The following is a 26,247-nucleotide window of genomic DNA, read 5'->3' as shown; positions in this document are numbered from 1 at the left end:
TCCCCAGGTTCTTTTCCCATAGGGACAATAACAAACAGTTTACTCTAAACTCTGTTTACTGTCTTTCTCATCTGATCAGTTTCTTCTAACAGACTTTCCACAAGTTCAGATACAAAACCTCATTATCTGTGTATGATTTTCAATTTTCAAACTTGAGATTCTCTTTTTAGACGAATGTTCTTTTCTTGGACCTTAATTATTCCTTGAATTTTTAGTTGTTTAGAATGATTAATTTGAAACGAATTATGGGTTCTGAGCAAAAATTCTCTGCAGAAACAAACATGAAAAATTAATATTTTTATTCTGTATGCTAACTGACACAAATTTTGTGGTTTCGTGAGAACAAAACAGCAAATATCCGAGAAAGGGCTTGGTTATCACACATATAGAGAAATAATAATTCCAAATATCTAACAGATGGGAGAGTTGTTTAAAAAAACTCCCCTACCTTCCATCTTTCAGTCAACATCAAAAGTTTTCTTGTCTTCTTTTGTCTTAGTTGCAGACTTTGTGAAGATAAAGAGACAGGTAAGCAGGCCAAGTCCCATAAAGCAAAGGTATCAAGGATTATGAAGGAGGTAGCCTTGGGCAAATTTCAGATGACGGAAAAACAGTAAATCCCTGAACACTTCAACTCATGTAACAGAATGAAAAGGAGAATAATTCTTCAAATGTTTTGTTTACTTAAATATAGGATTTAGATCCCACCTTTTTGCCCAGAGGGCAATGTTAATTAACAATTAAAAAGCAAAACCATCACATTTTATACTAATGCCATAAAGTCACAATTACATTGAAAAAGTCAAGCAGGAAAGTTAAAGGAGAACGACTTGATTCTTTTCCTAAAGGAGAAAGAATGCAGACTGAACACACAACTCCTATAGTAGCACATTCTGGATTTTGGACAACATAACGAGGACCTAAGATAGAAAATCTTCCTTTTTCTAATCGACAACCATACTTGACCTTTGAGGAACTGTACACACACTGCAATAATTGCTTGAGGCCGGGCCAACAAAATATACATCATTAAAGTCAGAATCAACTAAAATTAAATTATACTAATTTCATAATTACCCCTTTGTTTTATTTTCCCATTCTGAAACATCAAATAACGTGATTCGACCACAACTTTTGAAGAGGTCTTGTGGACCACATTCAAGGCGTCCGGTGGGTAATATGCGTAATATTATCTTATGTAAGACAAATGATTACATTTTGAACTAAATGAAATGTTTTGCTTTAATAGGTTTTTTAAAAAATTACTCAAGGATTCAAAAGAAACTTTCAAGTATGTATGTTGCTCTTATGGATAGATGTAGGGGGGGAAAAAGACACTTCAAATATTTTGCTTCACATTACACTTTCTTCTAAAGTACTTCCCCCTCCTCCTCCTCCTCCTCCTCCTGCTGCTGCTGCTGCTGCTGTTACTCTTGTATAAGAAAACAAGAAAGGAGAAATTGGGCCAAACTTAGTTGACTAAGTTTACTAGTGATCTTTGCAACCAGGTGAGAAATTGAACCTATGTCTTAATCAATACAGTGATTCTTTTATCACGTTTTACCAATTGTAAGTAAACTTCCATGTGCAAAATAACACGAACCCTTATTCCATCTTACTCGCTCACCTGCTACACTCAATCTGTAGGAGAATTCAGGGTGAAAATGGAATTCATTTGATTGGTAGATTCCACCGATGCATTTTGGCTAAGATTTAAATACACTATAGCTCATAAAATTATTATCTCTCAGCAATGCTAGAAATTAAGGAACCCATCAAAATGAGTATAAACTCTTAAAGGATAAGGCACGATATTGAAGTTGATGGGAAGGCATGTTTTCATCTGTAGCTCCAGCATTTGGGGTTCTATTTATATATTTCAATTCAGACATTAAGATGCGGTAGCAGCCTTCTTCCAGATTCTTTAAGGCTCTAATTTACAAACAGAATCAAGAGAAGCAATTAAATGTTAAGTGCTATCAGCATGTTCTCCCTGAGTGGCACCAACATTGCATGCACACACGAACAAGACGGAATTGAATGAATCCAATCTTGACACAGACGAGTGGGTTACAAATTGAAATTCTATTTCATTACCATTAGTCTTAAGCTCTGTGTAACAGAAAGAAATAAGGGAAGGCGTCAAAGGCTTCTTCTAGCCAACATTGGATAGGAAGTCTTTCACCTATTACAAGAAGTCACAACTTTTTGGGGGAGGTTGATGCCACACTCGAAAAAGTAGTACATAAAGCCAGGAAAGAAACTTAATGTTGTTAACGTTTAATACGAATTACAAACAAATATGACTATCCTGCTAGTTATCATGGATAATTATAAATCATTTAAGTGCCATTAATTATTTCAACTTCTGTCACACTGAAGCCTAAAATCTACAATAATTTTGCAGGACTCTTGGAGGCAGAACCAACGTGTTTGGTTGTTGAATGTACTCCTGTGACATTTTGCAGGGCTATTATGATTTGATCCTTGAAATTATAAATTATAAAATCTAAATGTCTCCTATGTGAAGCTCCATATAAGCCACCCTCATTTCTTAAGGAAAAAATACATCTGACATATTTATCTGCATGTACCAAACTGCTTTCTAAATACCTGTAGGGGAAAAAAAAGCTAGAAATCGGATTTCCTCTTGGTTACATAGACATCCCTTCAAAAAGAGCCCAAACTGTACAAGAAGGCTACCCAAAAGAAAAGAATCCAAAACATAAAGGAGACGTTCACACTGGAACTCATCTTGCAAAAAACAATAATATGCAACCCAAAATGAATCCTTTGTGTTCCATCATATAAAGCAAATTGCAGAATATTATAGGCCATTGTCTAAGCTATTTAGCAACTGAACCAGGAGCTAGTGATTTAAAACCTATTCTCAAATTCTATGTTATCAAACACACACACACACATAAACACACACACAGAGGCAACATTTCCTTGATAAGGTAAAGGTTCCCCTCGTACATATGTGCTAGTCGTTCCCAACCGTAGGGGTGGTGCTCATCTCCGTTTCAAAGCCAAAGAGCCAGCGCTGTCCGAAGATGTCTCTGTGGTCATGTGACCAGCATAACTAAACGCCAAAGGTGCATGGAACGCTTCCCACCAAAGGTGGTCCCTATTTTTCTACTTGCATTTTTTACATACTTTCGAAATGCTAGGTTGGCAGAAGCTGGGACAAGTAACGGGAGCTCACCCTGTTACGTGGCACTAGGGATTCGAAACGCTGAACTACCCACCTTTCAATTGATAAGCTCAGCTTCTTAGCCACTGAGCCACTGTATCCCTTATTTCCTTGATAGTCTGGCCTATTTTTTATCCCTATTTTTGTCGCTCCTTCCTTGGATTGGTGGTGATCTACTTCCTCTACTTCTGATTCCGCTGTTCAATCACCTCTTACGCAAAATACTGCAAAATACTTTAAAGAAGGCAAAGATTCCTCAAGACTCAACTCCAAGTGACATAATAGAAACAATATGTATAATTTTCTTAAAAACAATACAATGTGGTTGGTCATTATTTTCTCCAGGGATGATTTTAAAATCCCACTTCAGCCTAGAGTCCTATTTGTTTTCCTGATATTCTTCCCCTCCAAGTATAATTCAAGGTTGAACAACTAGCCTTGTGGTGCGACCAGAACAATCTGGAACTGAACACACTCAAAACCGTAGAAATGGTGGTAGACTTTAGGAGAAACCCTTCCATACTTCCACCTCTTACAATACTAGACAACACAGTATCAACAGTAGAGACCTTCAAATTTCTAGGCTCTACCATATCGCAAGATCTAAAATGGACAGCTAACATCAAAAATGTCATAAAAAAAGCACAACAAAGAATGTTCTTTCTGTGCCAACTCAGAAAGCTCAAACTGCCCAAGGAGTTGCTGACACAGCTCTACAGAGAAATTATTGAGTCTGTCATCTGCACCTCTATAACTGTCTGGTTTGGTTCTGCAACCCAACCAGACATAGACTTCAGAGGATAATTAGAACTGCAGAAAAAACTATTGCTACCAACCTGCCTTCCATTGAGGACCTGTATGCTGCACGAGTCAAAAAGAGGGCTTTTATGTACATGGAGAGCATATGCACCAAGACAAATTCCTTGTGTGTCCAATCACACTTGGCCAATAAAAAATTCTATTCTATTCTATTCTATTCCTCCTCCAGTGCCACCCAATGTTACGACATTTGGTTCAGATTATTTTTGCAATTATTATTTTGCTGGAGAAGACTCCTATGAGTCCCTTGGACTTCAAGGCGATCAAACAGGTCAGTCCTAGAGGAGATCAACCCTGACTGCTCTTTAGAAGGCCAGATCCTGAAGATGAAACTCAAATACTTTGGCCACCTAATGAGAAGGAAGGAGTCACTGGAGAAGAGCCTAATGCTGGGAAAGACTGAGGGCAAAAGAAGAAGGAGACAACAGAGAATGAGATGGCTGGATGGAGTCACTAAAGCAGTAGGCATGAGCTTAAATGGACTCCAGAGGATGGTAGAGACAGGAAGGCCTGGAGGAATGTTATCCATTGGGTTGCAATGGGTTGGACACGACTTCACAACTAACAACAACAACAATTTTTGCAAATCTACATCCTAGATATGCTATAGAATTGTCAATTTATCCCACTGAAACCAGATTCTCTGAAGTGAACCCACTGGTGAAAAGTATACTTCCAAAGTACTCCTGCTGTTGGGAAGGTGAGAAATTCTTGTGTAAACCTAGGAATATTAATCCCACTGGGAAAAATCATAATTTTATCCAAATTGTTAGAATATTTACTTCACTGATTTGGGATTTCAAAAAAGAAATATCAAATGCTCCAAAAGCACAATTGTATCAATTTATTTGGGGGAACAAGGTCCTGTGTTTAACCTAAGAGAACAAACATTAAAGGGTGACACATTTTGCAGTCATGGGTTTACAAACATAACAGTGAATTTATTCACTGTAAATAATAAAAACACTTCTACTATGTATTAACAACCTAGTAAGAAACAATCTGAAGGCAAAACACAGCTTCTGAAAACACTGTCACTAAACTTACACATGTTAACACTTACTTAAATAGTTAAAGAAGAGAAAGGTGTTGAACTGGAATACTGACATGCAAGTCATATAGTCTGATGCAAGACCCTTGGGCACAGAAGAAATGAAAAACAAACAACTAATTTTAGAAGCTCCATTTAGTTATTCTCACCAATTAGAATATGATGCAAGAGCTATCAACAAGCAGGTTTAAGTTATGGCTTTGCAAGCTGCATTTCAAATAGGTAAGAAAGCCATTTCCTATATAGTTTTTTTTCCCCCTTTTCCAACCTCAATCATTGGAAATAAATAAATAATTTGCCTAAATTGACCTTTAATAACACAGATCGATTTATATATACCATAGACTATAAATTGTAGGGTTTTTTCCTACAATTCTAAATGTGGTACTTTTGAGAATCTGAAAAGTGCTGTTCAACTCAACATCCTTGCTCTAAATTATAACAAATGAACATCTATCCCAAGTTTCCTTTGTTCAGAAAGGGACTCTTCCACGTACCCTTAGTTCAAAGCTGGTATAAACATTCACACAGAAACAACTACACAAAAACACAAAGAAGAAATAATAGCAAAGAATACGTGAGACAAGGCTTAAAAAGAATTCAGAGACTAAATGTAACCAACAAATAGTATCTTGTACCTTCTATCTAAATGAACAAATTCATGGGGTCCTTGGTGCTCTCTGAGCTTGGTGGTTTTCTTGCAAATGTTTCACTACCAAACTAGATAACACCATCAGTGCTAGAAGGGAGTGGGGTTTTCTTTCTGTTTATTTACAAAGGGGTTATCCTATGGGTGTTGGTGGGAGTGTTCCTTGATGGTTCTTTGATTAGGCTGTTGTTTACTGTTGGATTGTTTGTGAATTAGTACATTATCCCAATCAAGCAGAATATAAGTCTTGTATATAAACAGAGAGCAAATCCCACTCTCTACTGGCACTGATGATGTTACCTAGTTGGGTAATGAAATGTCTGCAATAAAACAACCAAGCTCAGAGAGCACCAAGGCCCCAATTCAACATTGAGCTACAAATACTCTCTTCTATTGGAACAGAAAAGAGTATTTATAACTCACGGTTGAATTGCTGGAATTGATGGAACAAATCCATCTATTAAAATTATTTTCATCTGAAGACTCTTTCCTGGACAATCCACCCCTATTCCCATAAGCATGGAAGATTTTTTTAAAAAAAAATGTTCTCAATTGCAAGATATCTTCCTAGACTAGGAAATTTTGATTATTTTGTTATTTTCTGTACACAATTTTTCTTTTGAGACTGAATTTTATGCTGTTCCTTTATTATCTTGTTATGTTACAATTGCACAAGGTTCTTTGTTACATTGCATTCCGTATTTTTATTGCAAACTACACTGGAAAATGTTTTTAAATGTTTTAAATACAAACAGGCATACCCTTCACATGATTTCATGGTGTTTCAACCAAGATCATTTGGAATCCAGAAAAAGTAAGTAAAAATAAAAATAACAAGTCAAAAGAGGAGGAAGGAAAGAAATATGGAATACATCTACATTTTATTTATAATGTTTGCAACACCTGTCATACCCATCTGTTCTAAATTATATTTCTTGTTTCAACTATGGTCATGAACTTCTTGTGCCTTTACTTTCTTTCTGAGGATGCCATCAACTCCATCAAACCATGACAACTATCTGCCTCTCCTTTCCTTTATACTGTATTGTTAAGATTAAATCCTCATTTATTCTATGTGCCCAAAACATCTCAATCCATTATTTTTGTACTGGACACTCACTTCCTATTCAGTCCATATGCATTCAGCACCCATTGATTCTGGATTCTTGGATTACTTCATGTCCTATTTCCACAGCATTCAGCTTTTATTCAACTTGACTATGACAAAGTAGGCAGAAAAATAATATCTTCATCAGCGATTTTTGATTATCAAGCATATTTCCATGCAACAGACTACAAACTACATACCCCAACCTCCGGACCTTTAAGCGCGAGCTTAAGACTTTTTTATTCCAACGGGCAGGGTTGGCCTAATTTTAATAGGGGTGGTTTTATTAGGGTCTATTTTATATTTTATTAGTTTTAAATTATGGGGCCAATTTTTATAATCAGATTTTTAAATAATGTTCTTAACTTGTTTCTTTTTGTACAATTTTTATTTTGGTTGCAAACCGCCCTGAGTCTTCGGAGAAGGGCGGTATAAAAGTAAGATTGATAAATAAATAAATAAAGTTTCCTGCCTGCATGCACTGAAATTTCATTTTCTCATCTTCAATTAACAATTTATAAAATTACTCACATCTATTTCCTCTAGGTTTTTTTTTACAACCCCTCGCTCAGTTTTCCCTGTCAAATGCAACTACCTTGGTTTTCAATACAATCATTTTCAGATCTATACACCTCGCATGATCTAAAATTCACTGCAAATCACTGGGGTTTGTTTGTTTGCATTTGTTTGCTTCTGCCCCACCTTTAATATTTTTACAAATAACTCAAGACAGCAAACATATCCAACAAACCTTCCTCCTCGTATTTTTCCCACAACAACCCTGGGAGGTGGGTTGGGCTGAGAGTATATATATTTCGTGTTTTATTGTGGCTGTACACCGCCCTGAGTCCTTCGGGAGAAGGGCAGTATAAAAATTTAATAAAATTAAATAAATAAATAAATAAAGAGTGATTGACCCAAGGTCACCCAGCTGGCTTTCATGGCTAAGACAGGACTTGAGCTCATGATTCCTTCCTTTCTTGTCTGATGCCTTAACCCAGGGGTGTCAAAATCAAGGCTCGCAGGCAGGATCTGGCCCGTGGGTTGCTTAAATCTGCCCTGCGGGGCCAGCCTGGAAATATGAAAGGACTGACCCGTGGTGCCTCTGCTGACCAAAAACAGGCCGTGCGTAAGCCCCGTGCTGCAGGAAGCATCCATCCCATCCCCCCCCCCCCGGCCCGCGGAGAACTACAGTGCTGGTCCAGCCCTTGAAGAAATCCCATCTGACACCGCTGTCTTTATCACTAGCACCTACAGGATCATCTGCATACAAAAGTACACCTACGTTTACATCCCAATTGACAAATCTGACCAAAAGCACCCTTTACATACTTATATACAAATTTAACAGTCAGAGAGGCATTAAGCTTTATCTTAATCTATCTCAGCTTTGAGCCAGTTGCTAAGCATTCATTTTCATGCATTTCATTGTATCACCTTTTTGCACTCTGCAACCAATCCTCAATTTCATATTAGTGTAGAATATTCAAATCTATTCACTTCATGAAATGCCTTTTCTAAATCAATGCATGTACAGAATGCTTTCTTTCACATCACATTTATTTTACCACAAAGAACAAACTCAACCCATGTTTTCGGATGTTTATTTATCCCTTTGTCATACGTATGCATATGATTAAACTACTTAGTCAAATCCATGCGCATCCAATTTTTTGGTTTGCCTGGGCCACACTGAGTGAAGAGGTCATATATAACATATATAATTAATGTATATAAATCACATAATGATGTTAAAAGTTTATGATCATGTTGGGCTGTATTACTGTCTGGGGCTGCATGAGCTATGGGCTGGACACACCTAATCTAATTAGTTGTTTTCTAAGGAAATGCTCAAAAGTCACCATTTGCAGTGATTCTTGGAATTTTGAATGACCGGATCATTATTTCTGTACCTCATTTCACTCCCACCTATCCATTCATGTCAGCTAATAGAATAGAATATTTTTCCACCTAGATCACATTCACTGATTCTCTCATTATTCGATGAAGCATAATATATAAGCTATGGGTTCCTCTAATCATAGGCATCAATTTAACTGACACCCATTCGTATCTTCTCATGTATGTTTTAGACCTTTCATTTATAATTAAGACTACAGCTTCCTTGCATGTATGCTCAACTCTACCCCACAGGAACAGACAACCTTCAGATTACATTCTCTGGTGAGGTCCTTGGTCTTCTTTGAGCTTCCTTGGTTTGCTTGCAGACATTTGGTTACTCAACTAGGTAAGATCTTCAGTGTCTTCGTTTATATAAAACAATATTGGTGGTGTTGCTTTCTCTTTGGTAGTACCTTGATTAGGCTCTTGTTTGTCTGTCTGGTTTAATCCCTGCTTATCTAGGAGTTGATTATTGGTGAAGAGGTTTTCCCCCCTTTCTCTTACTTTCCCAGCCATATAGCATATCTACTTCTTTTATTTCATTTGTTAATTGACATTCTTTATTAACTTTTTAACTTCCAAGTCAGCCTTCCATATTCCATAGTCATCACCAGATGGGTCCATACATATTGATCTCTGCTGTCTATTAAAGACTTTAGTCAACTGAAGCATTTTCTATTACATTTGATTATACCAAAATATGTAGACTAAGTTACCAATGTTTCCCATACCTACGCTACATTCCCTCCTAATAAAGACAATAGTAGTCATGTTTTACTCACTCACACTGTTCTATGCAATTTAAAATTGTTAGGGACTACCTTGCACATCAACATAATGTTCCACATAACCATGTATTGACACACAGGTTGCTTTTTAAGTAAATAATACTTGTTCGTATTGCAAAACCTTAAGAGTCACTTTGTTCTGGCTTCAGTTTGCTGAGTGCGTCAATGTTACAGCCAATCTCAGGATAACCCCTCACCTGATTGTTGTCTAATCAGGATCTGTAGCTCCAGATGATCGAGCAGCATTAAGCACTAAGAACAGCACAGTGAACACTGTGATAAGACTTCGTGAAGTCCTCCATCTCTTTGGTGCATTTAGAATCAACACTGTGCTCATATTCCTAGTGTGGGCCGAGGAGAAGAAGGCTGGACAAGTTGCCTGAACTCAGGTTCAGTTTGGGTCACTTCAATGTGGAATGCAGGAATTGGTCATTACCTAATAAAAGGACGCAACCACAAAGTTCAAAACAGACCTTGTATGTTGCTCTCCAAAGATAGAAAAAGCAGTCAAATCTAACAGGGTTCTTTTTGATCTTTCTCTTTTAGCTATTCTGTTTACCAAACTCAGGAATTAAAAAAATAGCCAGTGTGTCCCCAAATTAAAGGGAGATATTTGGCAGCACCAAATTTCACATTGGCATTTGGTTGTAATTATGCTTGTTCCTGTGGGGTGGTTGTTTTTTTCCTAATTCTGAAACTAATTTTGGAAGCCCGATTCTCTCACTGTAGGTCCTAATCACAGAATTCCTACTTCAAAGATACTTTTGCTCTTATTTGCTAAAACGCCTAACGATGAAGTAGCCCATAGCTTGGATTTTTTCAGCCTTTTCTTGCACAATGCCATCTTGTGAAACACTGGTCACATTGTAATGATGCTGACATTTCTCAGGAATTGGTTTTCAGTAAATTATGATCTTTTGTTACAGGGATTCCATGGGTGCCATCCAATGATGCTTTGGATGCTTTCACATTCATGTGAATCATAGTTAACCAGTTTATAGTGTTCATTCAAATAAGGTGGGCTGCCAATTGTTGATACACATTTCCAAAAAAAAAATATTAAAAAGCAAAAAGTCCTTTCAGGAAAATAGGAAAGTCACCATTTTTAAGAAAGCCATAGGGCAAACAAATAGAAGACATGTTTGTACGAGGAGCAGCCTTGAATAAGATCATAACATTTAGAGCAATATGTGTTAGAATATCCATTATAGGTAGCCCTTGACTTACAACCATAATGTAGTTTGCCCATTATAGTAAAAGTTGAGACCGTTGTAAAGTAGGCCATCCATACGACCAATCCAATTTATGACTTTTTTTGTGGTATGTTATTAAGCAAACCCATTGATTTGCTCTATGTCATTTTTGGTGAAAACTGGAAGTAAATGCCAGTTTTTGACAAAACCATCATAAAATGCCATGATGTTATTGAAGGATGTTGCAAACAACCATAAATATTGTCATAAAAAGCTGCCAAGCACCTGACAGGCAGTCACATGACCCAGGATCAGCAATCGGAAAAGGTAATAGTAAAGATTTCCCCTGTCCATTCGTGTCTCCCTCTAGGGCACAGTTCTCATCTGTTTTTTAGCCGAAGGAGCCAGCATTGTCTGAAGACTTCTGTGGTCATGTGGCTAGCATGACTATACACCAAAGCACACAGAATGGTGTAACCTTCCCAACGATGTGGTACCTATTTATCTAATTGCATCTGCATGCTTTAGAACTGCTAGGTGGGCGGGAGGTGAGGCAAGTAATGGGAGGTCACCCCATCACGCAACGCTCAGGTCTTGAACCCGGAATGTCAACTTTCCAACTGACAAGCTCAGTGTCTTTAACTGCTGAGCCACTGTGCCCTGCAGCAATAGGAACTGGGTTCCTAACTGGGGAGGTCCATCATAGAACCATGAAAAGACACAATAAACCAAGAAAATTAAAAAGCTAGTGGCTGGATAGCACGCTGCCTGCCCCCCATCCATCCCTGAAGGGAAAAGACCATTAGTAACAGAATGACGTCTGCCGAAGAGATTTCATTGATAATCATTATGAAAAGCATTTCACTATTGATGGACAACCTATCCACTTCCTTTTTGGAAAGAGTGGCCTCTGATTGTGCATTATCAGAAGGCAAGATTTCCCCATGGTAATATTTAAAAGGAGGTTTTCCCAATGTTACGAGAAACAGGCTATGGATTGCTTGTTCGCTTCTTATTACTGCAAAGAAAGCCAATAAAGAGAAGAGCATGAAATGTAAGGAATTTTTAAAAACACAATGTATAACCTTCTAATATATATTCCAAGATTTTTAAAAGCAGCAACAAATGAAAAAAGCAAAAGGTTGCAATTTCAAAGCCTGCATACTTAAGCCTTGGCCAAAACTGCGATCAGGAACACTGAACTCAAGACATTAACCTTTCAAAATGGCCATTTTAATAGCTAGAAAACTGAGCTCTGAAAAAAAAAAGGAATCTGGTTTCTGTTACCTCATAGCACTAACAACAAAGGGAGGAATCAAACTATATTTTTATATTTTATCAAGATGGTGACCTGATGGCCAGCCAGATGTTGATACAGTTGCCAACATCATCACCATTACCTCTGCTACTGGACGTACTAGGAATTGTAGATCAGCAGTACCTGTTATGTCTAGTTTTATTGAACTATTTAAAAATAACTATCCAGTTGTTTACAACAGGGGTCCCCAAACCTTGGGCTGCAGTCTACTACTGGGCCATAGCCTAGTTTCAACTGGGCAGCGTGAGTGGCAAGCCAGAGCGTGCATGCGCATGTATGTAGTTCAACTTGTGTGAGCGGCGGGCCACCATGGATTCACATGTGAGCCAGCCTGCCGCTTACACACATTGAGTTGCGCGCACAGGCGCACCAGCCCGCTGCTTGCGCGGCCCAGTTCCCCTCTCCCCCACCTTTGCTGGGCTGCCAATACTACAAAGGTTGGGGACCTCTGGTTTACAAGTAAACTGATTATATACAGTTTTCTACAGATTATATACATTAAAATCTATACAAAGTAGAACCAATCACCAATTTTTAAAGTCTTCGTGTAAGCTTGTTTATTGAGATTTTATTGAATTTTATTGTAAGATAAAAGTACAAAAGGATGCAAGCTGAGAGAGAAGGAAGATATTTTTCAGTGCAGTACAGTACAAAAAAAAAACAACCCCTCAACCTTTTGCTTTACAATTTCACAGTATTTCAAGCCAATTATAGCAACAATCTAATCCTTAAAATTTAAAATCATACTTTCATTTTTTTTTTGTTTAAGGTCGAGACGCAGTCGAAACTGTCCAGAAGCAGTTTTTAAGTAGAAACATAAAGTAACTAGATAAATTCTTCTCTTTAATTGGAGTAATCAGATTTGCCATCTCTGCCCAAAATAATTTTGCCATCTCTACCCAAAATATTCAGTTTTGCCATCTCTGCCAACTCCATTGTAAGTTTGTTTTCTCAAATTTCTATAGCCACCCATCGCATGAATGGGCTTTATTTAAATTTAATTGCTTTATTGCTTTAAAACAAATCAATCATTTTATATGTAAAACAGAGGGGCCTTTGTTTTGATGGTCCAATTTTTTAAAAAATGAAAGGGGGAAATCTAAGGGCCAGGGCTACAACAGTGGGGGTCAGATCTAGTAGTTTACCAATTTTTGGTTAACCTTAATCCTTAAGACAAAGAATGTTAAGAAGACCAGCATATGACTCTATTGAGAGCAGCCAGCCACCGTATCTTGAAAAAGCAAATTTGTTTGGATACAGTCAGTGTCCAATCACCTAGAATTATGTTATCGAAAGCTAAGCATCTTATTGTCAGACTACCTGGATTAGAAACAGTTAATCCAATGCATTAGTTTCTCGGAGCTCTGATTAGATTAGAAAGAGTTTTAAGATTATAATACAAGAATTCCAATGAGCATTTCACCTTCAAATGAGAAATCTATATCTGGGCAACTGAATATAGGAAGGAAGACCAGCCTCTTATCCTCATTCCCTTTTGAAAGTTAGTCCTAGCCTTATCAATATGATAACCAGCTTCCACACTTATCGAAGTAGTTTGGACCAGCAATGGAAGATTTAAAATCAGAACTAGCAGGATTTCTGAAATCTACCAGTATGAAAAAGCAGTTCTAGCCAACAGAGTTCTATTTGTAATGGATGCATTACTTGGAACCTGACAAAAATATTGCATTAAGACCATCAAGATCCTTGGGTTGAGGGTGATGGCTATTTTCCATGTGAAAACTCAATGCATAAATTAGGTCTTTTATTTAAAGAAAAACCCTCAAAGGAGCACTGAAACGTAACATCTTCAAATAATGTATCCTACAAATACGTCAATAGACATGGATATATAGACTAAATGCTTAATAATAAACTCTATAGCTAGTAATTAGCTGTTCCATGCCTTACATGCAGAAACCAAAACCAGGTGTAACATTTTCACACTAGCCTGGGTGCAAAACCCCTTTTTTCTCACTTCCCAAGCTATATTTATTGCGATACTCAGCTTCTAAGACTGTGCAAGATTTCAAAAGCTACATCCTCACATCATTAACTACAGAACCAGCTTCCATAAACTTGCTAGGCGATATCAAAAGTCTTCCCTCAGCTGCTTCTTCTTCTGAAGCCTGCTTACAAGTTCATGTCTACTGCCTAGGAAAGAAGGCAGAGATACTTGACTTTCTTAATCTTCAAGGACTTCATTAGACACTTCCAGAAAAACGAAGCGCATGAGGGGAAAAAGAAAAAGCAGTCATTAAAATGTAAGTTCTGTCATTTCCAACAAGCTCTGGAGCCAAGACAAATCTTGGAGGACCCTCTGTTCTATATTCCATCCTTTCTAAACGACATCCCAAATCTTTTTGTTGTTCTAAAAGTCCAAGTAAGTCCGCAATTCAAGCACATTTTTTTTTAAAAAGGAACTTAAAAAGCTTACGTGAATAAGATGCAAGGAACTAGCCTTTAAACGCTTACGGATACAGTAAGAAAGGTAAAACTACAAAAAAAAAAAATCTCGACTAGGCAGAATCCCTCAAATTGTAATAAATCTGCCTCAAAAACTGCATATGTGCTCCAAAACAATTCAATAACAGTCCCCAAGGGAAAGAGTGAAATAATAAATGAAGTTCCTAAGAAAATACATACCGCAAAGCCAATACTTTTTTAAAAATTCCCACACAGGCTATGTAAGCCAATTCAAAATTATTTAAACTAGATTTCCCTAGATTTAATCTTATTGAATAGGAAGGGACACACATGTTTTGTTGAAAAAATGTTTTTTTCTTTCTGTGAAGTTGAGAGTCTTTTGAACTGAGCTTGACTAAATAGAAATTTGCACGTCATTATCCTGACACCAGCATGGAAGTGGGTTTATCATGCTGTCTTCTGGGATGATTTTCAACTTCCACTCTGGGTCTCACCTCTAGGGTTTCCAAGTGGCCTCCCATCCTAATACTAGCCAAGCCTAAAATCCTATTTAAAAAATAAATAAAAATCAGCCGAGGGTGGCTAGATGCTGCCATCTGCTGAAAACTTTTCTATACCAAAGAAATTTAAATTTAAGAATATTCAGACAACTCAGTCCAAGGGAGGATCTACATGATGTGTTAAGCCTCTGTTTAACCAACATTTGTTGAATAAACTACTAAGTTTCCAAATTATGCAAATCACATCATTTAACATGAGCCATTGCACTACAGTAATCCATACTCTTTAGGTTCTTTAGTTTTACTTTACTATGGTCTCCAAATGGATAGTTTACTATTTTATAATAACCCATGATTTACAACTGAATATATGATAAACTAGGCAACTGATTTAAAAAATGTGGCTTGGTACAGAACCTGAAGTTATCAATGTCTTCACCCTATAGAGCACGGGTGTCAAACTCGCCGTGTCACATTGCCGTCACGTGACGTTCCATGACGTTTTTCCCATTCGCGGAGCTTGGGTAGGCATGGTCTGCACATGACGCATCTATCCCATGGGCCACCTGTTTTGACACCCCTGCTATAAAGCATCTTGTTCAAATTCCTTTGATAATAACGGACTGCACTTAAATGAAGCTATGCCCCCAATATTCAAAATTAGAGAGTCAAAGAATTACTAAATAACTTTAGTTTCATATGACAATTTCTGCAGCGATTGTCAATAATATTAAATAAATCAAAGCGGTTTTTAAGGATTCAAATGTATTGTTGTTTACTTGTTATTTTTTAAGTAGCTCTTTATTTCAAATAGCTAATTACATTATTTACACTCTCCCAAGCACAAACAAAAATTGCATACATTTCTAGCACCACCTTTAAAAAAAAATAGGCGAAGGGAAGCCCACCAATTTCAGGCAAGAATATTTCACAGTAAGTGTGAACAGCAATGTAGTCACGAATGCTCAGATTAAGAACAAGCCTTTTGCTTGTTGTTTAGTCTTACAAGTTATACATCGGCTGATTTTCTTAAGAATTATGAGCTTGCAGGTTAATCAATAAAGATTGCTTATTTTAACTTTTTAGGCGAAGGTAGCAGCCTGGCTATTTTTTATTTTCCAGCCTGCTGCCTCTCCTCTCATAGCCAACTTCAGGATCTTACACTTCCTTCCCACCCACATGTGCTCACATTGCAATCTGTTTTTCCAGCACCTGTTGTCACGTATTTTACTGTGCATTTGTAAAACCTGTCATCTTCAGTGGTATCGTGAATGTTTTTCATTGCAAATTCCTCCATGCTCACCTATTTTCACTTTCTATCCCTTTTGCACTCTAGTTTCTTTTCTTTTTTTAAAAAAAGGATAAAAGTACTGTGGAAATCTCAGCATGACTATTTACAGCAGTATTTCTCAACTTGGCAGCATGAAAAAAGTGTGAACTTCAACTCCCAGAATTCCCCAGCCAGCATCTACTAGTTGCCAAGGTTGAGGAACATAGATTTACAGTATTCTAATGCCACCAATTTATGTCACAGCTAGAGGTGTCTGAAAACAGTGCAAGCATATACTTACATATAATATGATAAGTGTAATTCAGGATTGATTTACTGCAGAGTTCCCCAATGTTTCCGACTTTGTGGACCGGCGAGCAGGAGGAGATGGTTCATGCAAGCGGCTGGCAAGCACACATGCGTGCAGCTGCATTTGTGTGAGTGGCATGCATACATGCCTGCCGCTCACAAATGGAGCGCATGCACACACGCTTGCCCACTGCTTGTGCAAGTGAGGATGGGTGTGCATGTCTGCTCACCAGCCGTTTCCATGGCCCACTTGCAAATCCCTCATGGCCCACTAGTGGGCTGCGGCCCACAAGTTGGGGACTCTTGATACTGATCGTAACTGATCAGTTTTGCAGACCATAAACTCTGATTTACAAACTATAAGGGGTTGGATATTACACCACTATGCTTGTTTATGAGATGAAACACAGTGTGAACATGGCTATTCTGTTTTTAGTCATGGTTTATGATTCAATGTTAATTAAAGCCACCCATCTGCGATGTACTAGACAAGCCATAACTGAAGAAACTATGGCTTGTTTCTTTCCAGTGACTAAACAGCTGTATTAATTTAAAGTATAAATACACAAATACATAAATATATATAAGTACCTTGGCAGTTTTTAACTTCCTACAGTAGAATGCCTCTGCATTAACGGAGATAGCTTCAGGAGCATTCTCCCAACATGACTGCCCTCCAGTTGTGCTAGGTCCCAACTCCCACCATACTTAGCCTGCAGGCTCTTTCATAAAATGCTCCAGAAGCTCTGGCTGGCCTCACCAATTCAGCCATTCAAAAAAGTACCCTTTCCAAAATGTAATCCTTCCACTAACATAGGAAGATTGAAATTTTATCTCCAACCTAGCAGTCAACTACACATGCCAGAGCGAGTAAATTTAACAACCTAAAAACTACGGAGAAAGTAATCTTTTTGTCATACTGACCAAACTAGCTGAATAAATAAATGCAGCACTATAAAAATGTGAGGTTGCCATATCAGTGCCTATTCAAGGTTAAGCTACTTTCAATTTCCAGTTCTTTCCCAAGCCCAAGGCTGAAGCAGAGGTTGGTGCCAGGCATTCTATGTGCTTAAGTGTTTTAACTGTTAGCACCAAACACCAAACCTTCACTTCAGCAACACGCACTCATTTTATAATCATTAAAAACACACCATTAGATACTACCGTACTTGTCTTTAAACAAAGATGCACCGATTTCAATTAACAGTCTTCATTTTAGTATTGACCCTTTTTTGAGCCAGGATTGTTGTTAAGTGTCATTCGTCGATGTACATGTAAGCTGGACCTTGCACAAAACGTCCATAAAATGAGCACCAAATGTTCTACTGCAGAAAGGGCTTTCTAGTTTAAATTCCACCGATATACATTCGACAGTCTTCCACCAGTGTCACATTAAACTTACATCAGTGCTTGTTTTCTTGTAGTGTTCCCAGAGCCTGCTTTCTAGGTGAAATTACTGTACAATATATAACAGCGTCAGAAAGAAAGGCGTCACTTGGAAGGATGAAATCGAGAAGGAATCAATACAAAGAAGATAAATGTTCTTTCTCACAAGCAGCAGAATATCAAACAGAGGCAAGGTTTTCATGCCTTCTCTTTTCTGTGTGGCTCATTCTGAATTGTCTGGAAAAAGGTATAAAAGGGGTATGCTTTCGGTAAGATTAAACTTTTCATAGTGTTCTTGATCTCTGAGTTTTTAAACCTTTATATCCTATGTGCATTTTTTAAAGAAGAAATAAGACTACATTCAACGTGGTTTTGCTCCTTGGCTAGAACATCTCATCAAAGAATTGCAACCTTAGCTTCTCAAGTCTTTTTTCCTATCCATCTTTTATTTCATCTTATGCATATATTAACTATAAACAACAACATCAAAAAGATCTGTGTTCTACCTTTAATCATAGCTATAAAGAGGTGCTAATGAAAACTAAAAAAAAACTTAAGCCAACCATAACAAAGAAAAGTTGCATTTCAAATTAGCATGTTCATATTAAGTTTGCCTATTAAGGAAAAATGCATTGGGGGTAAAATCAGAAAAGAAGTGTGGATGCTACAAATATGAACAGTATGGAGTTTGATAAACTTAAGATTTTTTAAAAAAAATTATTTAAGGGTGCCATTCTAAAATACATGGTATGAATTGTGGAATGGAAAGAAGTCCCATTAAATTTTCTGGGGTTGGAACAAAGTAATGTGGATTTGCTCCTTAGTTCTTCTTAGCCTAAGGATCCTTGAAATATTTGTAAGAAACAAATGATTTTAAAGCTTTTTTTTTTTACAAGACACAAGCAGAAAGAAGTTGCTTGTACCAGTGACATATATTTTCATTCAAATTCATCTCTTTCATAAAGAAAAAATGGGAAAGGGTAAATTGATAAACATTGGGATATTTGTCACAAAACCATCTTTGTGGGCATTTCATGGACTGTTAGTAATAAATAGGCAAATTCCAGGCATTCATCATTTGGCGAGCTATCATGTGCAAGACTGTACTGAAATTTAGAGCAAATGGCAAGAGCAGCTGACACCCTTCCTTCCCTTAAATAGAGATAGGTTTTAGGAATTGTTCTGAAATGTAGTATTATCTGATCAGTGTACACACGTTGGGAGACTTTGGGGCATACATATGTTGAATGCAATTCAGAAACGACAGCAGTTCAGCAGTGCCTCTACTGGCCCATTTGTGTTACTGTATACAGTATGAAGGTGGGGTGAGAAAACCATTCAGAGAGATAAGCTTCCCTGACATTTTTAACTTTTTCCGGGCTCTAGGATCAGCTTAGAAACCAATAAGGATGAATGAAAATCCATCCTGCACTACAGAATTTTTCCAACAATATTTCCACCATGCATGTTTTCTACCAAGAGAACAAGCAAACGCAATGTGTTTCTCTCTCTCTCTCTCTCTCTCTCACACACACACACACACACATGAAATGATTAACCCTGCATGTCAGAAATAGGATGGGTCAAGCAAATGCCCATCATCCTAAAACGACTTTGGCTAGACTCCAGAACTGCACAAAAAGGAACAAGGTTTTAGGCCACCTATCTAAAATGTCAGAATTGATATTCCTCTCCACCTTTGAGAGTATGATCTGGCCTTCTTCTAACTCTTTCTCCCCTCTCCATCCGTACCAAGGTCAATGGTGTGACACCTTTCAAGTTTAATAGAATAAAAATGCACAGGCAGCTATAAAGGAAAGCCGAAAGTCAAGGTAAGAAATAAAGAGAACCCAGTGATTTCCAAAATAGACACGATCCATCTTATTTCCATCTGGCTGATACGGCTAGTTTGCACACCAATTTTTGAGAATGTTTTTTTTTAGTTTCTCCCCCCCCCCCATACACACACATACACATGCACGCACACACGCGCACCAGCACCACCAAGCACACATCCACAGCTGGCATTTTGTCTCTGCCATACTCAGGGTCTGTCTAGGAAACACTGCACCAAATGCAAGAGCAGGGCAACCAAGAGGCCAAAATAAAAGCAAGCCGGGTCTGATGATGCAGAAGGAAAGAAGCACAAGAATTTCTGACAGGGAGATGCATGTTATGGCAACAGACTTTTTTTAAAAAATTGGCTGAATCTCCACCATTCAAATGAGGGAGTTTCTCTGCCTCTCCAGCCAAGCTTACACCATTTACCAAGCTCAACCAGTAGTTTGGAAGGGGGGGGCAGAAGAATTAGGAGAAAAGAGATATTACACAGTACTCTCTATGTGGCTACTTCAAGGAGAAAGATAAAGGAAAGCACTAGGCAGCACCCCAAGGAAGGCTGAATAGTAAGCAGTCGTAGCAGATAAAACAACACAGGGAGAACCAACCATATCAGACACATTCACTTTCTATTGAAGGCAGGGGTGGAGGGAAGCCCATTACTCCGCATTAAGTGCAGCAAGCAGTCGGTTTGAAGGTCTTTCCCCTCCTCTCCACATCGTTCCAACCGAAGGGCGAAGGCATAAGAGGGGCACTGCTGGACGAGGAAGACTGCGCATCTCCCGAGTAGAAGTTGTGCAGAGAACAAACGGCAAAGGGCAGCGAGCCAGACTCAAAGGTCTTTTTTTTTTTTTGGTCTCCTTCTCCCCGGCTCACCCCATCCAAACCGGAGCCCCTAGACCTTCCGCGGGAACGAAGCCGCTTCATCTCTAAGAAAAAGCCGGTTTCTTCCCTGCCCGGGAGGAGAGGATGGGGGTCTGGCTGCGGGAGGAGACAGATCGGATCCACGAAAGGAACGCATTCTCTCTTGTCCCTGCCTTTGGATCCCAAACTGCTTGCACCCACCCACCGTACACAGCCCGCCGGCCACAAATGACGGTGGAGCACACAGGCGTGCAAAAGCCAAGCGAGAGGCTCATCCACCGAGTGGGGGGAAAGAGAGAGAGAGAGGCGGGACTCGGGGCGACATCTGCGGGGTTCCTTGGCGCCCTCGCCCGCCCTCCTTCCCTTTCCCTGCCCCCAGCCTCTTTTCCAGCCCTCCATCCCACGCTTCGATTGCCACTCACCGGGGAAACACACCACGTAATGGAGCACGGAGATGGTGATTTTCAAGAAAAAGATCCAGCAACACGGTTGTAGTAGCCTCCGCATGTCCAAAACCGCACATCGGAGAAAAAAAAATTAAAGCAAGAGGGGGGGAGCTCTCTTGAAACGGATTTAAAAACAAAAAAGGCGAGGATTCCACAGACGCACACGCATTCCCCCTCTTTTAAAAAAAAAAAAGGCAACACACACACACGAAAAATCCCACACAAAACTTGTGGAGGGCGACCAAACTTGTACACTTCCCTCCCTCCCCCCCTTCGGCTGGAAACAAAAGGAGAACAATTCTTGGCTATTTTTCTTTTGATGGCCGGCCGCCCCCCACTTCCCAGCTCCTCGCCGTTCCCGTCCTCCTCGCACTCCCGAAGCGCAATAACGCAGCGGGGCCCCTTCGCTTCGCTTTTCCGCTCCGAGTTGCACGGTTGGGATCGCCGCCTGGGTGCAAAGACGCGAGTTCCAGAGTTTGAGCAGAGAAGCAGCGCCGCTCCAAGGGCCTCGGAAGCCAAGCGAACCGCTGCGGGGAAAGTCGGGCGCCCCGGAGCTCACAACTTCGCTCCAAGCCGCCAAGAGCCCGGCGGCGACGGGGATCGCTGGAGAAAGAGCGCCTCGGCCAGGCTCGGACTCTTCATGCGGGCAGCCTCTCGGCAGGCCAAAGGGAAAAAGGCATTCCTGCGAACCGGCAGTTCAGAGCGCGGCAGAAGCGGGAGGATTTCGTCCCCTTCCCAAACGATGGGGAGCCCGGAGCAAAAAAGAAGGGAGCGGCGGAGAGTCGGGCTGCCCGGAGCTGCTTTCAATCCATCCCGCTGCTGGAAGTTGAGGCTCCGGCGAAAGCTGGCGAGGCAGAGTCAGGCAGGAGCTGCTGCTGCTGCTGGAACCTTTCCATTCTTCCATACAGGAAGTAACATGTGAGCCTGGATCCTGGCTGAGACTTTAAAGCGGAGAGGGAGCGGGAGCGGAAGGGAGAGAGAGAGAGAGAGAGAGGGAAAAGGAGAGGCGAGGAGGCGGGGGCGCGCGGGGGGGAGGGAGGAGGAGGGCTTTGCGCGCACTCGAGGCTCTTAAAGGGGCAGCGCAGACGCGCCTCTCGCATCCAGCGGTGCCGGCAAAACGGGGTGCCGCCTAGTTTCCAGCTGTCTCTTCGCTTGCGTTCGGCTTCCCACGCTTTCGTCGTCCCGCACCCTTTGGGTGCTTGCGCTTCACATGGCTAAACGCAAACACACACACACACACAGTTCGCATGCACACGACGTCCACTCCAGCGAGTAGAGCGCGCGCGCGCGGACTCTTCTTCCCCCTCGGCTTTTTACAGGCGTCAGAGGCCCTGCGTGTCCACTTACACGCGCGCCCACCGCGTGGCGGAGGAGCCACTGCCGGCGACCGGCCACCAGCCGCTCAACCTCGCCCGGAAGCAGCGGTTTCATTTACACGTGCAAACACCTTGTGCTATTGATACAAAAAAAAAAAAAGTACTACCCCGACCCCGAAGGTGCAAACACGCACCTGCCTTGCTTCTCGCGCAACCCTATAGTTAAAAACAATTTTAAAAAGAAGCCGCCACCGGGTAACCTTTTAACGCAAACACGTTGCCTCCCTCGCCAGCGCACAAGACCGTTGTTTTCCTCGCAACTCGTTATTTAAAAGCTCTTCGCACGTTACAGGCATTTCTCTCACACCCCTTTTTTTACAGCCTTTTCCCCTCTTTCCCTTCCCACGTTCCCTTCCTCAGCCCCCCCCCGCCCACTACACACTTTTCTCTCCCGCGCATGCGCACCCGGCTTCTGGCTAAGCGGATTCGCTCCCTTGCCATCCACCGCGCGCCTTTGCCAACTAACGGACAGGATCCCGAGTCCACGCCGAGAGCGCCCGGACCCGCTTTCCACTGCGCGTGCGCCCTCGCTCTCTGTCCGGAAAATCTGCACATCCATTCCCGCTTATTTTTTTTTTTTTTTTTTGCTTTTGCTCAAGTAGGCGGGCGGCTTATTATATTTTTTTTCAATTTTCTGACAGCAGGGGGGCTTAAAGTAATATAGATTTAGCATCGGGGCGCCTCTAATCGGCAAAATGCCATAGCTCTCATCTCTCTATGCCTTTGGGGTTTTTTCTTCTGACTACGGTCCGATCATGCATCCTAAAACACTGGAGGTACCTTCTCAGTCGCTCTTCTGCTATTTTGTTTCCCCCTGAGGTTGTTGCTTCTTGATCTTTGCTTAGGCGCCGGTTGTTGTTTTGGGGGTTTTTTTTAGACGATCTCAGCATTTGCGAGACGAGGAGAGACGGAGAGGTTAAAAGGACCTTCTAGCTGTGATCAGACTGAAGCAGAGCTCAGAAGCTAGGCTGATCCTAAAGGAGATAAGAGGGAGCGATTTCCTTTTTAGCCCGGCGTTTAAATAAAAAGCAATCCGGGAGAAGCGTTCTGGGGGGAAATCCCTTATCTGTAATGAGTTTTGTCCCTTCCTTTAGACTGCGAGATTTTATCGACTTTTAGTTATAAGTAGCACCGTATTTTCCCTTTATGTCTCTCCTAACTGCTGTCTGCGAGCTGGGTTTTTTTTTCCTGATGAAAAGTGTAATTGAGTCAAGATAATTTGGCATTGGTAATACTTTTTTTTTAAAAAACACCCTTATCTAAATTGTATCTGTTTGAGGGTACTTGTACTATTCTATCCCCTTTCGTATATCCTTGTCGGTGCTCTATTTCATTTTGAAAAACATTAAGAAAAAAAACCATTGGAGCCTAACTTACCATAAAGTTAGTAAAATCAAGGGGGAGAAGGATGGTTATATTTGGGAGGGGTTAGGGGGGTGGACATGGAGAAGGATTTTTTTTCAGAAATGTGAATGGATGTCATTTAGGAGATGGTCTCTTGTGCTGCCAAAGTCCGAGAGACAAATTTGTTAAAAACTGAGAGAGAGAAAGAGATCCAGACAGTTCAATCAGGGTCTGGGAGCCATTCTGTCAATGATGTTTTGATTTTGATCTTTCAACAAAACAAAGGGCTGGGCTTGATCACCTAAAATACCTCCTTCCGTTTGATGTATATGCTTGGACTAAATGAAGCCTCACTGAGGCCGTTTTATGGCTAAATCTGAATCCAATCCATTCTTTGTAACTGCTTGTCTTTAATTGATTATATGTTCGCCGGTGGTGAGAGAGTGGGATAAAATAGCTGTAGGTAAATAATGTAATTGCTGTAATTGGGTGCATCAAGATGCAAAATTAGGAGTATTTTGAAAACTTGCCCTTTTTTTTTGTTTACTTGTATTGAGATAATACACCTTTCTCAAAAAAAAAAAGAATTCCATATATATTCTAAGTATAGTGTTTGAATAGGGCTGGCATGGTGGTTGAGCAGTTAAGACGCTGGGCTTGTTGTCTGTAAAGCCAGCAGACCAGATTAGAGACCCAAACACCACACAATGGGGTGAGCTCCCATCCTTGCTCCAGCTCCTGCGAATTTAGCTGTTCGAAAGCATGCACATGTGAGTAGATAAACAGGTACCACTTTGGTGGGAAGGTAACAGCACTCCATGATGTCATGCTGGCTACATTATGGCAGGAATGTCTTCGGACAGTGGTCTTGAAACAGATGAGCAACTCCTTCTATAGTCGCCAATAACTAGCTGAGTAAAATCCGCAAGGACTCCTTTACTTTTGTAGTATTTGGATAACCAGAGCTCTTTATCCCGACAGTGTAAAGTCATAAATAATTATGAAGTTGGGTATTTTCTTGCAGTTTTGCCCAAGATCTTATACTCAATAACTTGGAAGTATGCCTTCTTATGCCAAGTTAAATTTATTGCAGACCTATGGATGAGGAAATAAATCCAGCTTAACCCACAAGGCTTTTACTTTTGATTAAATTATTGAGATTTAAGTTCAATTATTAAATGTTTAAAAGTACATAATTTAAAAATCAATTAGGAATGCATACATTACTATATTGCTATTAATACCTTTGAAATAACCTACAATATAAGGTCCAGGTAGTCCTAATGCACAATCAAAATTGAGCCAGAATTTCTGTTGCTAAGTGAGACATTGATTTAAGTGAGGCTTGCCCTATTTTACAACTTGTTGCCACAGTTGCTAAGGGAATCACTGCAGTTGTAAAGGGAATCTGGCTTTCCCAATGGCTTTGCTTGACAGAAGGCTGTAAAAAGTGATGACATGACCCTGGAACATTGTAACCATCATAAAGACGAGTCAGTTGCCAAGATTTGAATTTTGATCATGTCACCATGGCGATACTGCAGCAGTCCTAAGTGTAAAAAATGCTCATAAAGTCACTTTTTTCGGTGCCGTTGTAATGTTCAATGGTTATTAAATGAACTGTTGTAAGTCAAGGACTACTGGTATACATAGGCTTTCATTAAAATGTTGAAATATTTCTGCCGTCACAACTCATGTTTCATCTCTTGGATGTTCCTGGAATATCATAACCTGCATCAGAGGAGAGAAGAGTTTGCATCCCAATGACACAACGTTGCTTTTATCATTTGGCCCCCTCTGCCGAGAGCTTGCCAAGAACCATACAGAGCTACTATTATTATTATGTAGATTTTTCTGTCAACACTGCTTCCAAGGAATTCCAAGTGATGAATAAAGCTAATGACTCATCATCTTCCTGATGTATTAAATGGAGGGAAAGCATGGCACAATATGCTAAATCATGGTTCATAAACCATACAAATGGTGATGCAATATTTGGGTTGACTTAAAGTGCTGTGTGAATTCATACACTTTTTTTTTTTGTAAATCCTAGTTTATGAGTTTTTCATATTGGACACTAAGCCAACCATAGTTGTTGTGGCCCGCCAGTGGCCAGCAGAGCCAGTAGCAGATTTGGCCAGTGAGGTGGTTGGGGAGGAACATGGGCCAGTCCTGGAGAAGGCTCAGATGAGGGCTCTGCATCAGAGGCAGAGAGAGGGCCAGGGCCATATGCCAGTTATCAATTGCCTTCGGAGTCAGAGATCAGTGAGGCAGACGAATAGCTGGAGCCCGTTCCCAGTTTGTACATGGAGTTGCCAGATGAAGGGAACAGCTAAAGAACAAGGGTCGACTTGGCAGTAAGGCCACAGGTAGATGATGAATGGCCCCTCCCAGAGGGAATAAAAGAGGAGCGGAAGGGGAGTGGAGTTTGCAGATAAGGTCTATGACTGTAAATTCTCCCT

General features: G+C 40.2%; 1 protein-coding gene across 3 annotated transcripts in view; it reads right to left on the bottom strand.

Moving 5' to 3' along the window:
* Positions 1-21,181, bottom strand: part of PTPRG (protein tyrosine phosphatase receptor type G) — a 783,870-nt gene extending 762,689 nt beyond the window's left edge. For all 3 annotated transcript variants that reach the window (XM_058166065.1, XM_058166066.1, XM_058166067.1), the window contains exon 1: positions 21,042-21,181. In XM_058166065.1, the coding sequence (XP_058022048.1) occupies positions 21,042-21,126 (85 nt within the window). In that variant the 5' untranslated portion in view covers positions 21,127-21,181. The remainder of the gene's footprint in view (positions 1-21,041) is intronic.
* Between the last annotated feature and the right edge of the window lie 5,066 nt (positions 21,182-26,247).

Source organism: Ahaetulla prasina, chromosome 2 (assembly GCF_028640845.1).
Source record: "Ahaetulla prasina isolate Xishuangbanna chromosome 2, ASM2864084v1, whole genome shotgun sequence".
In the NCBI taxonomy this organism is placed as follows: domain Eukaryota; kingdom Metazoa; phylum Chordata; class Lepidosauria; order Squamata; family Colubridae; genus Ahaetulla; species Ahaetulla prasina.
Note: the sequence above shows the minus strand (reverse complement) of the source record. Positions and strands in the feature narration are given on the sequence as shown.